Source organism: Scophthalmus maximus, chromosome 2, assembly GCF_022379125.1.
Source record: "Scophthalmus maximus strain ysfricsl-2021 chromosome 2, ASM2237912v1, whole genome shotgun sequence".
Taxonomy (NCBI): Eukaryota; Metazoa; Chordata; class Actinopteri; order Pleuronectiformes; family Scophthalmidae; genus Scophthalmus; species Scophthalmus maximus.
The window spans coordinates 19220528-19237408 of record NC_061516.1 but is presented as its reverse complement, the minus strand read 5'-3'; the positions used below and the strand labels follow the sequence as shown (position 1 = coordinate 19237408).

General features: G+C 42.7%; 1 protein-coding gene across 2 annotated transcripts in view; it reads left to right on the top strand.

The window, feature by feature from the left end:
* stk32a (serine/threonine kinase 32A) overlaps positions 1-16881 on the top strand; it is a 51980-nt gene that overhangs the window by 28387 nt on the left and 6712 nt on the right. For both annotated transcript variants that reach the window (XM_035626443.2, XM_035626442.2), the window contains exons 6-11: positions 1875-1912; positions 6248-6337; positions 8080-8183; positions 10863-10979; positions 13047-13172; positions 14824-14952. In XM_035626443.2, the coding sequence (XP_035482336.2) occupies positions 1875-1912; positions 6248-6337; positions 8080-8183; positions 10863-10979; positions 13047-13172; positions 14824-14952 (604 nt within the window). The remainder of the gene's footprint in view (positions 1-1874; positions 1913-6247; positions 6338-8079; positions 8184-10862; positions 10980-13046; positions 13173-14823; positions 14953-16881) is intronic.

Sequence of the window (16881 nt, the reverse complement as noted above, 5' to 3'; positions counted from 1 at the left end):
CGAGTGTTACACACTTTTGGGAATCCACAGTCTGTGTTCCTCTTGATTATGCTTTTAAAATTCATCATCCTCTTCACAACAACTGTTTACTGTGGGTACAGAATAATTAACGGCCCACCCACTGTGCACGTCTTTCATGAGAGGAGTTGGTGATGGTGGCAAGGTGCGTTTGTTGTTTGTATCACAACACCAACAACGAAACACGAGAAGCTGAATGTAAAATGAAAAATGTCTCTCAAAAAAAAAAGAAGAAGAAGAAACAGTGCATCAAAACCTCTTCATAAATAGTTTATGATCAGAAGACTGACTGAGGGGATTCAATACATGTCTATAAATGTGTAAACGAATCACTGTAACCAGTAAAGTATGATTTTATATAATATAAATACCTTTGGAAATTTCTCTAGTTCAACCTTTTGAAGTCTAAAGACCAGATCCAATATATCTTCTAGTTTTCCTTACAGACTCGGCGTCCGGCACAAAGTGGAGTAACTTTTCTTTTGAATGCTTTTTGGATTTATGTGGCAACGAAAAATAAAAGAAAAACAGTAGGTGGAGAAACAAACAACCGCTTGAAAAATTGGGGAAAAAAACAGGAAACTCAACAGCAGATGACAAATAAGCCGAAGCTGCGGGAAGAGCCTCAGCTTACACCTGTTTTACTCTTTTCAGGTGTCTTTACTACTCCCACAGCTTAACCTGCTGTTCCCCTCCCCAAATGTGTTTTCATCACACACCTGGTACACACCGCCGTAAATACAGTGCCATTTTGATGTTTAGATGCAAAGTTTTATTTGTTCATTATGCTCATTCAATGAGGCGTAAATGATTCAACACAATAGTGAGTCGGCCTACCCCCTAGTCAACTCTTCGAAGCCTTTACACTTGATGACCTGTGCAGGCAATTGTGGGTATTACTGTAACACACAGGGAATGTTTTTAAGACTTCAGCAGCAAAAGTGGTTTGTTTGAAAATAGCAGGAGAAGACGAACTCTGCAACGTAACTTCCCTGGCAAGGCAAACAAAGAGCAGCGTGCCACCCACAGAACAGATCACCCACGCGGTTTTATTAAATGTGACTTGAGGGGAAGTGCAAGACGGGAACACCGAAACCAAACTCAAGGACATATATATTTTTTAAGGGACCAAACCCTGTGGTGAAGATTAGTCATCACTAATCTTCGTAGACCAGAGGCGTCATCTCGGACGTGTTATTTGATCGGTGCTGTGTTGTGTTACGCCTTTTGCTGGGTTCATTATTATTTTAAGTCCAGAGTTATTCCCTTGTGTAATGTGAACAAAAGTTTGGGGCACGCTGTAGAATATTAGAGACGACATTTGAGCAAGTTCCTTGCAATGAATCGGCTTCCCCAGCCGGACGTGTTGCTGCTGTATCAAACACTCCAAAGTCTGTTTTCGCGTTATGGATATTTTCTAAAGTTTCCTCACTGAGTATTGTTTTTCACCGACTTGTACTGTAAGTCTTTTTAATGGATCTACAATTCGGTGTTACCGTTGGCCTGATTAATGGCTGCCTGATTCTGGCAGCCATTAATTAAGCCATTAATCATCACCCCGCAAAGAATATCTTAACCGCTGTTAACGGTGTGGAAATGAGAGAGGTGAATTTCTCCCTATTGCACTAGGCAGTGTACAATCAAATTTTAAGTTTTCATTCCTATGGTGAAATAGTTGCATAATGTTGCTTTAAATATATCCAACTTCAGCTTGTTCTCCAAAAAATACTGTGAAATAGAATTTACAGATATCTGTTCAGATAGTACATGCAAATAGTAAGTGCTTCGGATTTGACTCATTTCGCATCAAACACGTTTCACTAATCCTACTGTACTGTTTGTGTTTTCCCTTCCAGAGACATCAAACCTGACAACATACTGCTGGATGAGCATGGTAAGACCCATTTTCAAAATATGTTTTTAATTAAATCATATGAAAGTGACGGGTTGGAATTCAAAGTCCAAAATGTATGACTATTTTTTCCACGAATGTTAAAAAAAGATTTTACTTGACTCACATGGTGACCTGACTTGACTCAGCGTCCCAAATTCGAGACTTAACAGCTTCTGACTTGGGGTTTTACCGAACCTCCAGCCTCGAGGATCATTTCTGCACACATCAAAGGAGGTTGCAATGCTTGGAGGAAGGGTTCACGCCCATCGCCCAGATAGGCCTTGAAGCATAAAGACGAAAAGTACCTCATGTATTAATTTATCTCTTTTTTTTTTAATGCAGCATAGAGAAGGAGAGTCCAAACTCATTTTCACCTCATGTCAGCGTGCGTCGGTTTAGAGCAAGGTGACATTCCATTGTGTGTGGGGCTTCTTTTTTTCTCTGAACTATGGGATGGAGTAAGAAGGAGTGATGTGATAGGAGTGTGGAGGACAGGGGCACTATTCATCATGCTGTCCTCTTCGCTGTAAAGGGGAAATCCTGTTCTGACTGATTGATTAAGCCAGATCATGGGTTTTAGTGTCAGTTTCAGGTTCACACAGACTGCTGTGCGCCTACACACACAAACACACGTACACAAAGACGAAAGGCCAACAGAGCTGTGTGTACAGTATTTGTGTCAGAGGGAGAGGGACGACTGTAAATCAAGGTGAGACTGTAAATTGCTTAATCAATATGTTAATCGAGAGGAATATTAGGGTACTTCACGTTAGGATGCATCCTGACACCTTCAGATAGACGTGTTTGTACAGTACGTGGTACATTTCACCAACATGAAGAAAAACAAAACACAAAGTGGTGTTGACAACACCCTCAGGATCTCTCTCGCAAAAGTACCTTTACGACAGGGACCAAACAATAAAACCACCTCGAAAGTTGTCTTAATTGCCCCTTTGGGTCAATGAATACTCAACAAACTAGCTCTACTGTAGTTTTAACATTTTCCTTCACTGGAAGTAAGGCGGCGTAGTCACGACAAGACAACATGAGACCAAACATGTCCATAAACTGGGCCAAATACTGCGCACATGCACAAAAGCCCTGGGATCTCCGAGGGCACCCGGCAGCTGCTCAAGGGAGCTGAGGGGATATGTGGGATGTCAGCCCTGCTGTCACTACGGGGGGGGGGGGGGAGCCACAAGAATTAGACAAGAAGGAGGTGAAGTGATGAGCAAACAATTCTGGAAGAGAGATTTTGTCAAAGGAGGAAGATTTGGGTAGATGACGAGAGATGAAGAGAACAGAACAGACTGATTGAGGGAGGAGAAGGAGAGCAGCAGCCTCAGCCTGATGTCATGATTTCGTGACAACACACGTTCACCTGTGGTCTCTCTCTCTCTCTCTCTCTCTCTCTGTATGTGCGCACGACCTTTCAAACTCAATACGCACTCCTCCCCTGCTCAAACCTCCTGCCCACACCTCTCCGCTGAAGTCTGAAACAACATGCGGTGTCAGAGCAGGGCCGGCGGGCTCTTTGCCTCTGCACACCGCGTCAATTCTGCAACCTGAAATTGCCCCGTGTTCCTCCGGGAGTTGTTTCTCGTGGAGGAAAACAATTTACTCATGCATGTGCGGTGTCATTTTCTTTTTAGGCGGCATAGCCCCCGGGTGCTGAGAGACGCTCCTGGAGGGTCGTTGTTCAGGTTGTCCTGAGCATGCACACATGCTCCCTATGAAAGCAGACAGTTCATTAAAGGGATATTGTGAAGAAAAACCACTGGCAGCTCTCAGACTCCCTAATGTAATTACAGTCTGCCTGAATCACTGCAAGCTAGCGGCAATGCATTAAGGTTTATGTCCGGCCTTGTTTCACACTACCATTATTTTGCCGTGGTGGTGTCTCTGTGTCTGCTTGTCAATTGAAGATCATTAAAAGCCAAATACATTCAGAAAAGCTATCGGTACGATAGAAGAGCAAATTGTACATGAAAAATCTAGATTTTTTTTTTGTTGTTGTGCAAACTTGGAGCAATCCTTCTCACATATTATCTTATCAATGCCAGCGATGTCATGTGCAGTCTACCATAAAGCCCTCTGCCACTGTCTACTAACTATTACTATATATACTGTATATATTCCTTTCTGCATGTAACTATTGGTGCAGTGTGCAGAGCTTGTGTATATCTTGTGCCTTGATGTAGGTGTTATGTAGTTTGTCATCGGGGGCGAGTGTGTTTAGAGGTAGTGGTTCGCAGAAAAGAAATTAAGAGATGTGTGGCAGCGTGACATAACCTTGGGATCAAACCCCCGACAGTTGTGGAGGTAATCCCAGTAAAACACGTTAGATAACTAAGCCACGGGAAACCTTGCTGCACCATTGTTCCTGCCGAGAGGGGAAGAGTTCGATTTCAGATGGACAAGGGTTGGCTTCACTCTCTGACTATAGATTTTATTTGAATTTAAATAAATAGCAGTGTTCTAAACTACTGTTAACAAATTCAAATTGGACATGTTTCCTCAGAGCAGAGTGTAGTGGCCATCTCTCGACAAGCGCAATAGCAGCTTAATATCCAAAGGATAAACTGCAACAAAGAACTATAATTAAGGCTTTAAAAAAAAACAATTCAATCTAAAAGCATTGCAGCAGCAGGTAATTCCCTTGTATTCGGAGCAGTTAAATGAATGGGGGGGGGGGGAAAGAGGAAAAGTAATTTTCAGGCTAGCCTGGCTTGTTATGTTCAGCACTTTTCACATTTTACATCACAAAGGCTGATTGGCTTCCTCTCTGTCCCTGCAACAAGCAGGACTCGTGCTCGCTCGTTTCAGCCGGACAATTCAAATCAATGCACTCTGCAAAAAATGTTCCTTTTTTGAGTCACTTATAAACAGACAGACAGCAGTCATAAACAACCCTTTCTTACCGTAATTCACTGCACCAATCAAGCAAAATAACCACACAAAATCATTTTCATTAATGTCATAATTTATCTGTCAATCTCTCTCTACGAATAAACTCTTTGCAGTGTCGGCCAAGTTTCCTTTTTTTTTTTTTTACAGTTAAGATCAGCTGACTCATTCCCATACCTGCCTGAGCAATTACATGGTTAATATTGAAAAATTAACAAATAACAATAATGATGCAAACCATTGAGTCTAAAAGCATCTGAGGCTGCACTGCTCTGTACAAGCAGTTTGAACTGACCAAGCTGTGGGGTCACCTCTGCCATCGTGGGAAATTGGTCCCCGGTCAAATTTTCAAAACACATCTATTCAAGAAACTCTTTTTTTTGTGCCTCAATAAACTTTTGGCCCAGCAGCCCGACATTATTACGACGGCCGTGTGTTTCTTCCGCTGGATTCTGTGGAAAAACTCCTGTCCTAAATCTGTCTTCTGATAATCTTTGAGAGAAAGAGAAGAAGGGAGAGAAAAGAAAAATATAATATAGTATAAATATTTTTTTTTCCCATGTGGACAGCTTTGTTCTGGCAGTTATCTTTAAGACACAATGTCTTTGTGTAAACTCTCTCCAGCCTGATTCATATTCACATACAGTCATCTGTTTGTTTGTTGGTTTGTTTGTTTGTTTGTGTGTGTGTGTGTGTGATAAAATACTTTTTTTCTTTCTTCTAAATTTTTTTACAGTATGGCTATACAGGAGGCTTTTGTGGATGTGGTCTGACTATGTGTTTATGGGGTCACTGGGGATACCCATTCATGCAAACAATCACTGCGGCAAAAACTCTCTCACTCTGTCTTGTGCTCTCACTCAGTATGACACACACACACACACACACACACGCACGCACGTACGCACACACGCACGCACACACAGATTCAGCTCATTAGCGTGTGCTCAGTGTGCATGGCAGGGACTCTGGGCCATCGTGCAGCACAGCGAGACGCGGGTCAACGGTTTGACTTTGAAAACCACCGAGTTTGCTCCTGCACCGCTGTCACAATATCACAACATACAGCCTCCTGCAATTGATACCTCTCAATAGATTTCAGAGTAAGAGCATTTCGTGTTCACAAGAGTATATGAAGAAAAGGGGGATTACGTTAGAAGGTTCAAATTCCTTTTTCTGCATATCTAACGTTCACATAAGCAGCATACAGAGTAAGAACACATGCTCTCGGTGAGCTGTGGTGAAATTTAATTCCAAAACAGAAAGCTTATACTTTAATGGGGAAACACAGTTCGTACTGATGCCATAAACAGATACCACCGTGGGATTTTTTTTTTTGACAGGGTTCACACAATTGAGAAACTGTAAATGTGTTTTTTAAAAACATGCTGTGTCACTTGGAGGTAATGCGATCCGTGTGTCCTGTAGGTCACGTCCATCTCACAGACTTCAACATAGCAGCCATCGTCAAAGAAGACCTCAGAGCAACGTCCATCGCTGGGACCAAGCCATACATGGGTAAGTAATACATGTTTGATGTATAGGGGAGGTAATTCACAAAAAAAGAAATTGGAAATTACATACTGTATTTCAATCAGGAGAGACAAATGAATCATTATTTATCACGGATTTAACAGAATTGTCTGTGATGACAAAGTCTTGACAGAGTCTTTGGCACTTAGACTCGATAGGGAGACAATGTAGACAAGGGCATCTGCCCCCGAGCAGTGGTGAAATGATAATTGCTGATAATGACGGCCGAACAAACCGACCAAAGGGGAGCAATTTTAAGATCTGTGAAAACGTAAATGCTCCCGTACAATGCAACGCACAAAATCATTTTCAAGTTACGTTTACAGAAGTTGACTTGTAGTCGCTAATGTCTGCTCCGTGGCCCCAGAAGAAGATCCAGCTCAAAATAAGTCAACACTTATTGACCCAATAATTGGGTTCCGCTTTGTTGTCAGGTTCGCTGTGAAGGTTGAAAGCTTCTAGGGAGCTTAGCGCCGAAAATCTGGTCAATCTTTAAAATATAAATAGTCTGCTCATTTCCCTCCCTTGTTCTTGCTTTCTTGTGTCCAAATACGGGATGGTCAATTTAGTGTATTCTCGTGTTTTATTTAGATACATGAGCCGAAACACCTGAGAGTTTTTTGTTTTTTTTTTATTCACCAGCTACAGTCGTCCACCTCATGACTCGCATGTACATTAATCAGATCAATGTGGATTCAGATCAGATCAGACAGGAGCTAACAGGATTTACGCGAGACAGGAATGACAAGGCAGCATGTTTTTGTGTGTTTATGACTGTGTGTGTGTGTTTGTGTGTTTTTTTTTGTTTGTGTCTGTCTACTTTTGTCCTCCATGTGCGAATAGATTTCAGGGCGAACGTTCAGTAGCTAATTAATGGCTACTCTGGCAAAAAGAAAAAACCTCCCCTCTCTCGCTCGCCTTCTCTCTCCCAGCGGCTTCAGTAGATTAACTCCAATTTTTCCCTCCTCCCCTGCACAGAAGGCAGATTAAACCTGCCATGAAGGAGAGGAGGGTGTGTGTGTGTGTGTGTTTGCGTGTTCCTGTGTGTGTGCCTGGCTGAGTGATGGAAATTCATCTTGACCATTCAGAACAAGATTACAGCTGAGCAGCCTTTCCCCTAAAAATAGATTATTCACTTCCACAGGAGAGATGGAAAAAACATAACTAACCAATTTAAGGGAGTTGATAGCTCAACCTGGCAGAAAACCTGTTCAGTCAATTATTTATTACAGAGATGTTGCAATGCAATAAAAGCATATTGCACTCACACAACACAACAAAAGGTAGATACCTTATTTTAATTGTGAGTTACTATCTCATAATTACAAGATTATTTTTCTTCCTATGTGAGTGCAATGCACGTTAGTTTGGCTCCAGATTTTTATCATAACAATCAGCTATGCAGAACCACAACAAAAACTCAGCAGCGAAGTGTGAACACTGTCTGGCCATGGGCTCTGTCTCGTCCGCGAAGCCTGCTGTCGGTTTGTCGCAGCTCAGAACTGAAATTGAAACTGAAAGAGAATGCTGCGAAATTCTGAAGCGCGATGAAAATTATGACAAAATGCAAGAAGGGAGTCACTGTGAGCAGAGGGAGCCAGTGTCCCCCAGTTCCAGCAAGGGCCATTAACTTAAATATCAAGAGCAGAATACTTTTTAAAATACAAAATGAATGCGAGGTGCCATAACTTCCATTTAATTCTGTTGTATTTTTTTCTGTCCATCAGCTCCTGAGCTTTTCCAGACGTTCGAGGGCTTCCACCCCGGCTACTCCTTCTCTGTCGACTGGTGGTCGCTGGGCATCACAGCCTATGAGCTGTTAAGAGGACAGGTAACGTAGACACACACCAAGTGGCAACGCACCATGACGTCACCTCAATGGTTTTGCGAACGGCCGTTTCGCCGCCTTAAGTTTAGCATTTTGACCAGCACCATCTTGGGGTTTTTTTTGCAACCAGGCGTAGGAGCTGGGGGTGGGGTCTGTATTGAAGAAGACTTGATAGTAGTGATTGAGACCATAAACTCCTCATGAAAATATTTACGACGTTTTATATGACGTTATGATTCAAGTGAGAGTCATTTTTCTCACAGACTTCTATAGAAACTGACTTCTTTTTGCAAACAGTGGAGTCGCCGTCTGCTGTTCATTCCAGAGAATAAAGGCCTTCAGGCACCTCCTGCATTGGCTTCATTTCCTGGACCCGGTGACTACGTCCATTTTTATGTACAATCAATGACACACAGAGAGCGAGTATTGTCACCATGTCCACATCTCTCCTCGCTCTCAGAGTGGCCTGGCCACGCTTCTCCTGCAGTTGATAATACATATGACACTTACAAGGGTGTGCAAGAAAGATCCTGTCAGTAGGAAAGCAGATATACCGTATACAGCGAGACCTCGGCATCCACAGTACAACAGGAGGGTGAAGCTGTAATTGCACTTTACATTTGGGCTGGTCTGATGTTAAAGATGTTAAAATGTTAGTCGCAGTGTGAGATAATTAATGCAGGGGGAATTAGTTATTTTGACAGCCATATAATTGGAATTGATTTTAGAATTTTTGAATTCTTTGCTGGTCTAACCTGGAGGAGTTTAACTGTGGTGTCAAATAAACACAGGGTAGTATGGGTTTTTTTTCTCAGTCTACCAGGCCTTTGGTGCTTACATCAGCCTGCTCACCGTGGACTCACTGCAGCTGCACAATTTCCTCTCGTGTTTCAGGATGATGATTATGACTGTACAGTAACCTCTGGCTGCCTTGACAAGGACGCACAAACGCCTGAAACTGATCTGGGGCTGTCATGAAGTGATCCTGAAATCATTTACCAATAGCGCCTTTTTCAACCTTGGCCCTAACACAGTTATTTTGTCTCATCACATTTCCATTATATTTTCTAAAATCCAATCAGAATTAGGGCTTACTGTCTTTTGTCCCCCCCAGAATCCTTCCTTTAGCCCTTCTTAAGTATGGTTTGTCATCTGTCCGACCTCAAAGCAACACCTACACCCAAACTGTCCTCTCTCATCCCTCACAGCTGTGTCCTCTTCAACCTTCACTCATCCAGGAGAGAGTTGCTGACAGAATGAAGACTTTAGCCCCATTTCACTCTCCTACAATTCTTTTTCTCTGTAATCTCTGTCCCAGACTTGTTTTCACTGCTCTTCCTGCACATCACGCTCTCCCACACAATTCATTTTCACATTATCCCTCTGTCTCCTGAGGTTTTTTTTCATACATATATATATATCATTTTTTTGGACTACCACATTTCAACACTTTCTATAAAACGTAAATCACTCTCAGTGTGTTTGAAAACAGGCCTGTTGGATTTGAGTTATTTGGAAATGGAGAGCCAGCTCACTATTATCCAGCTCCAGGGAACTTTTTCGTCCCTTCTGAGCCTTTACTTCATCTTATCTCTTCTCTCCTAAGCTCCGGCCACTTCTCACGTTGTTCACGCTTCACTTTCAGACAGGGTTGGACTGGCCATCGGTCATGCCGGGACAAATTCCAGAGGGCCGCCACATCAGTGCGCCGTCAAATTATCCCAAAACGCTTTGACCGGCCCTTTCAGTCTCCTAACCGGCCCTCTCTTTGTACCTGTCATCGTTCCCACTCAACGTTCAGACTATTCAACTCCTCTCTCGCTTAACATGCTTTTCCTGCTGGGCCTGATCACCAGTCGCCGGCAACTTAGCATCTCGCCACAAACCGATCACTGTCACTTAATTTCTCCTCCACCCTGTGTCATTTTCCAAACTAGAAGAAAAACTTCCTCATAGGAAGAGCACTAAGACCCCATTATAAAACGAATGCAAATATATTGTAATACATGGGCCGATTTCTCCCTGATTGAACATCTGACTCCAACAGAATATTTCACTGTTCACTGACAGCTTGTACAATGTGTGCCATCTATGGGGCACATCTACAGAATTGGATTATAGTTGCCACTGTGCATCTGAAAGATACTAATAAAACTGAAGGATGGCAAGGCACCCTTCCACTGTCAGTAGGCTGCATTTCTCTTTCGTCTTTCCTGCTTCTCTTCCCTCTTAGCCGTTTGACAAAGCAGAAATATAACATTTGCCAAAAACAGAATATTTACCCCCTTAATGCCTTTGCTCTTCTATAAACAAGCTGGGAGGGAAAAAAAGGCAAAGGAAACGCCTGTCCACCTCCAGCCAACCAGATACAGCTGTGTCATTCTCCAAGTCGAATAAAAGGAGGGTTTACAAGGAGCTGTGTGAAGAGACTCTCAACAGGCTTTCCCCTTGTTTTTTTAAACCCACAGAAAAGTACTCTCCCTCCTGCGAAGCAGAGAGTTTAAGATGCGTTCTGAGATTTGTCGTTCCCTTCTGTCATTTGACCCCATAAGTGCAGGGAATGGAACTGGGGAACAAACTTTAAGACACATACTTCATCAAAGAAACTCCTCCAGGCAGTGCATGACTAAAAGGTGCAAGCTGCCTGCAACATATTATCTTCTCTCCTCTCCTCCGCCGCAGAGACCATATGTGATGAGATCCAGCACACCGGCTAATGAGATCCTTCAGACCTTCCACAAGGTCCACCCCAGCTACCCAGCAGGCTGGTCTTTGGAGATGAAGTCTCTTCTCAGAAAGGTAAATCAGTGGCACGTGCATAATGCAGAATGTGCTGTAGGAGAAGGAGGTGCAGAGGGTATGCATTCATGTCACTGGTTCCCCAACCTTTTGGCTGGAAAATTCTAATCTTGCAAATGTCCACAAAACCTTTCTGTTTGCCATTTTAATAATTGTTGGAGACCTTAAAAGGTTAAAGTAAAAAGGAAAGATTATAGGGGGGGGCGGGGGAATTCTGTTGCAAAACCTGATATTTTCTTCTTACCTACCCCTGTGGTCATTGTGTGACCCATCAGATTAATCTTGTGATGCATTAGAGGGGTCCCAGTCATGAGGTTGAGAACCACTGCCCTACACCACTCACTGGCAGCAAACACAACCCATTAGGTTGATATTTCTAAAACCACAGTTATGTTCGTGATTCACAATCCCTATAAGATGTATGGCATCATGTTGCTTCACCTCCCTGTTTCCTTTCTACCAAAATCTTTTCCTGGATTGGTTTTGAATCTATAGGAAACCAATTGCGCAAGTACTCTACAACCATTTCAGCAGTGTTTCAAATTCACCATGGCAGATGCTGACCGTCGTGTGTCGTGTGCCGTGTGCCGCACTCGAGATGTGAACATGCCATCGTCAGTGTGCGCCGACATCACGTTGACTCCATCTAACAGTACTTGCACTAAGGGATCTAAAATAACTAGCCTCCTTGAACTTTTGAGTGTATGCCAAAGCTCTGTCAAATGTGGATGAGCAAGAGTGTGACCTTGCGCGGCACTATTGAGGATTGAATTAGATCGAGCACACCTCCACAATGTACTGTGGTCATTCATTTAAACCTGCACTCGCCAGCTTCTCGCACTAATGGAGCCTGGTGGCAGAACTGAACTCCAACTCTCCACCATCAGGACATCGGTAAGGCAGGGCAAGTTTATTTCTATATGCCACATTTCAACATCAAGGCAATTCAAAAATATAAGAGACAAATTGTAAAAGCAACATAAGTTAACACAGAAAAAGGAGCATTTAGAAAAAAAAACATTTGATAGGCCCCTTTCTACTTTTTAGGAGTCTGTATTTTTACTCTGATATTTGAATATTTTATTTCCTGTGGGAGGACATGTACCCATTACTGACACCAGCGCTTCATTTGGGCAGATACGGTGCACAAACAGAATCTTAATTAAGCCGTCATCAGCTTCATTGTTGCGGCCTTGCTCTGTCTACAAGCATCTTGGTTTTTTTAATATAAAATATCCTGCAGTGAGCTGGCGCAGCTTTAGAATTATAATCATCTAGTCTTGAACAAAAACGGGATGTTGTTGGTGGAGAGCAGTGACTCATGGTTCTTACAGGTACTTACAAACTGTCCAAACACGCAGTGTCAAAACAATGTCTACAGTACTCATATCATTCCCTCACTACAATAAGAATCCCAACAGTTCCATCCATAATTATCAGATATCCATTCTTCTAATTTCACAATTAAACCAATTGCAAAGCTAATAGATGATCTGTTGCTGTAGCATTTGGGTTTTTTTCTTGGCAGTGATCCACTGCAGTCAAACTGTTGCATTGCTTCGTGCTTAGACTCCATGAACCTCATTGGTATTCCAGTCGTGTGTGTGTGTGTGTGTGTGTGTGTGTGTGTGTGTGTGTGTGTGTGTGTGTGTGTGTGTGTGTGTGTGTGTGTGTGTGTGTGTGTGTGTGTGTGTGTGTGTGTGTGTGTGTGTGTGTGTGTGTGTGTGTGTGTGCGAGAGAGAGAGAGAGAGGTAAAGAAAGTGAGAATGTAAGCAGAGAATTTCATGTTCAGTATAATTGTCGTTCATCCTTCACACTTCACAACTTGCTGATTTCTCCTCATCATCCATTTGCTTTATGTATCTCATTTTCTTTCCCTCTCCGTATGTCTCCTCCCTCCCTCCCCCCACCAACCTCTCCTGTCCCCTTGCTCTGCATCTACCACCTCCCAACTCCTTTGTCCCTGTATCCTCATTCTCAGACACATCCTTAAGGGCAAACGCATGCTCGTGACTCTGCCTCTAACTTTTCAATTGCTTCATTCTAATCCCCTTTTGTCTCCTTCAGTTGCTGTGCATAGATGTCCAGAAGCGCATTTCCTGTCTCGCAGAGCTGCAGGATCTGGACTACGTGTCAGACGTCAACTGGGACGCAGTGCTCAGCAAACAGCCTCCTCCGGGCTTTATTCCTAACGTGAGTGTGAGAAATAAACCAAGCACTGCCTCAGTATGGCACCAAACAAAATGCTCACATCTGCAAAGAAGAGATTTTTTTCCCCCGTTGACATTGTCCTGTTACTTCTCCCTGGCACCTCTCCCCCGTACCAGTTATCCCCCCAAAGGGGACAAGGATGTAGGGAAGAAGATGTAGCCAGAACTATCCACTCATACTTGTTTTGTTTTTTGTCAAGCTGTAGACATTGCCCCCTGCTGGGCTCAGCTGGACCTCCCACCGAGTGTGTAGACACATACAGTACACAATGGACCGATGCCAAGTTAGAAAGAACAGCATGCATGTGCACGCCTCTTAGATACAGACAAAGGATGAGGAAGTCGCCACATGTCTGCCTGCAGGTCCATAGGTGGGCTCTGGATCATTACAACAAAATTATTATAGTCATAATATCATCATCAGGCTTCCTGCCTTCAACCTGCTTGGTTGGAAGAGTCTAACCCTGTCCACATCCTACCTGTACCTACAAGTACCAGTTTAATAAAAAGAGTAACTAACTATAGCTGTCATTGCAGTATTTTAATCAAACTACATCTACATCTCCTTCTGGAAACAAAAATATTGTTTCCACAGAGCCAATCTTTTTTATATGTTTCATACAGCTCAGGACATAATTATAGCCATTCATTGGTCAATCACACCAATAGGCAATGATCAAGCAATAAAAAAAACTTCCTGTATAGTTTAAGTGAAGACGCAAGCTGACAGTAAATGTCAATGCTTATTTCCAGAGCTGAATAAATGCAGAATGAGGACTGCTGTGAGTTAATACACGACTTAATGACTTTATCTAAATCCAGTAAAAGTGTGTAGAGCAGCAGGTATCCCAAGCGGCCAGGTCTGGCAGGCCAGATGAAAAGCACAAGAGGAATGGATTTGGGAATCGACAGTGTCTCTTTCTAATTATAGGCTCCTCCTCTGTCTTTAGTTCCCTAATAGACTGTTAATGTATTTGTAACTGTATGTAATTGCATCGGTCTGTAATATTTCACGTCTTATCAAATCCTAGTGTATTTATAAAGCATGCCAAATATAAACATTGCATATTATTTGATGTGATGCAGATGTCAGGCGTTCCGTGGTAGGGGATTCCCCTTCTTGTTCTCATCTCATTTATTTCCAACACTGACACATTTATCAGCAAATGTTTCGTACATCAGCAAAACGCAATCATACGGTTGTTAAGAAAAATTGAGAAGAAGAGGAAAAAGTTTTTTTGTTTTTTTTTCATCTTCCCCTTCAAGAATATAGTAAAAATGTTGAAATGTTGAGACCAAAGTCAAACTAACCCAGAGGGGGGAGTTTTTGTTTTTTATTCTCTTACGTTGACAATGTCAAAGTTAAGAAAGAGGCTTTACATTATTCATATGATAAAAGTTATCAATTAAGTATATATATATTGCACTACCTCAGAAACTCTTGCACTCCAGGGATGTAACGCTCTGGCAGCTCGCATAGCTGTCAGCAGGATTTAATGGACGAGAGGAGTCGACTTTTTGTTTGACTATATTCATAAAAAAAGAAAATACAATAATAACCCAATGTGATTCAACATTTGATAGTGAGTCTTTGTTTAATTTTGGCCTGTGTGTGTGTCTCTGTGTCGCCACAGAGGCGGAGGCTAAACTGCGACCCCACATTTGAGCTGGAGGAAATGATCCTGGAGTCCAAACCACTTCACAAGAAGAAGAAAAGGCTTGCGAGGAAGACCAAGGATCAGGGATCTGATGGGTCCCCACAGGTAAGGGCCTTCAATTAGTCACTACACATTAGGCTGGGAGGTCGAAAAGGGTTTGGTCAAAATACTGGTCGAAAAAACCTGAGATTTAAACATCAAAAGACTTTTACAGATTATATATAATCTAGACCTGATGCACCGGTGTCGGGATGGGCGAGTGGTCTAAGGCTCAAGGATGCTCTTTTGGTGTCTGAATAGAGGCGTGGGTTCAAATCCCACTTCTAACACGACTACAGCAAATGTCCATGTTGTGAGACTAATGAAAGATTTTCTTGTACGAACAGTGCTTCCCTTAGAAGTCTGCTCAAATTTACATTCTACTCAATTTGAGGCCGGTTTGTTCTGTCCTTTTGTGGATCGAACATGGAAGGTGTCGGTCCCTCTCAGTGCTCATCATTATTATCCGTCGTGGAAAGCCGACCACTGGTTTTCATTTGACCCAGTTACTGGTGATAACGTGCTCCTTAGTTTGTCTTTTAAAAGTGTGTCTGGAGCCGAGCGCTATTAGGAGCGTCAAGGACAGGTTTTAGACCTCTGTCCTTCAGCAGGAGAACAAAAAAAAATTGTGTGCATGGGGAAAGGCAGAGAATGCAATAACCTCGCTCTTTTGATGTTTCATATTCAGTCTTTCACTCCGTCTACATAAATCAGCTGCTGTCCTCCGGGTGTTTATACAAAAGAGGGCGAGAGGAGCACTGGAAAATTAATGTGATTGCCTGGTCAAGTGAGACATGTGCGTACAGCGGAAAGCAGTTTGGCAGCTATACGATCAATGGCAGTGATTTTATTTTTTTTTGGTCTGGTGCAGTGATGGGAGCTGATCAGTGCCGTTGTCTCTTTGTAACTGAAAAAGAGCTTGACTCATGTGTGTTTTACTAGCATCTAAAGTCCAACCTTTAAAAAAAACCTCTGTGTGACAAGGAGGTACGAGGGAATGTGCTCCCATGCGAGGCCTTCCTCGAAGGGTAAGAACAAAAACTGATATTTTGTCTGCCGCCATAATTGACTGCCGCCATAATTACAATTTTACAGTTTATTACCCTTTCTTCAACACTCCTTTCTCTGCACAAACGTGGTTCTGAAGGCATTCCAATGGGAAATATTACAGTACATGCCCATTATTAGCTCTGGCCTTGTGTACACTACCACTTCCTCTTTGTCGCTCCAAAAGTTGTGCCGTAGCTATAGTGACATAAGTGGTGAATAAAACGATACACGATAATCACTATTTCTTCATCAAAGACTGAAGCCAGTTTTTTAAACTCTTAAACTTTCCTTCCTTTATTGTCATTAAAGAGATTAGTATGATGCAGCTTTAAAACACTGCATCCAGGCCTGTTTATCAGACGAAATGTATTTACAGTAAAAGAGTCGATTGATCAGCACAGCAGGAAGAAGTGCCACACGGATATCTAGGCATCTGTCCAATTTTCAATCTCTATACTTTTTTTCCACTGAGACAGTAAAGGTTCATAGAGATTAGGTAATGGACACTTGAACTGGAATCAAAGTGGTCTTTATCTTTATCCGTGTACATTCTTTTATCTTTTATCTTTATCCGTGTGTTGGGGTCTGGTCGCCACACGCCTTCACACATTCGGTAGATGAGCTCACACACAATTGCAAAGTCAGTGAGTCTGGGCTCTTCCCCCGAACTCTTTGGCACATCCTTTATAGAAGCCGAGCAATTTGTTTGATCCAAACTCCAGACCAACACGCAGCCCCTCGCCAGCGTGCAATAAGTAATCAGAGCTGGCCCAGAGTGCACCGTGTTTTATAAGAGCTCTCAACAGCTTGTGGAGACCTGTCGACGTCTCCCCGTGCAGCCAGGCGACATTTGTCTTCCCCCTGGCCCATGTAGACAAAGAGAAAGTCTCCTGTTCTAATGAAATGGAGATAGTAGCCCTTTCAGGGGGACATTTGTTATGTGTA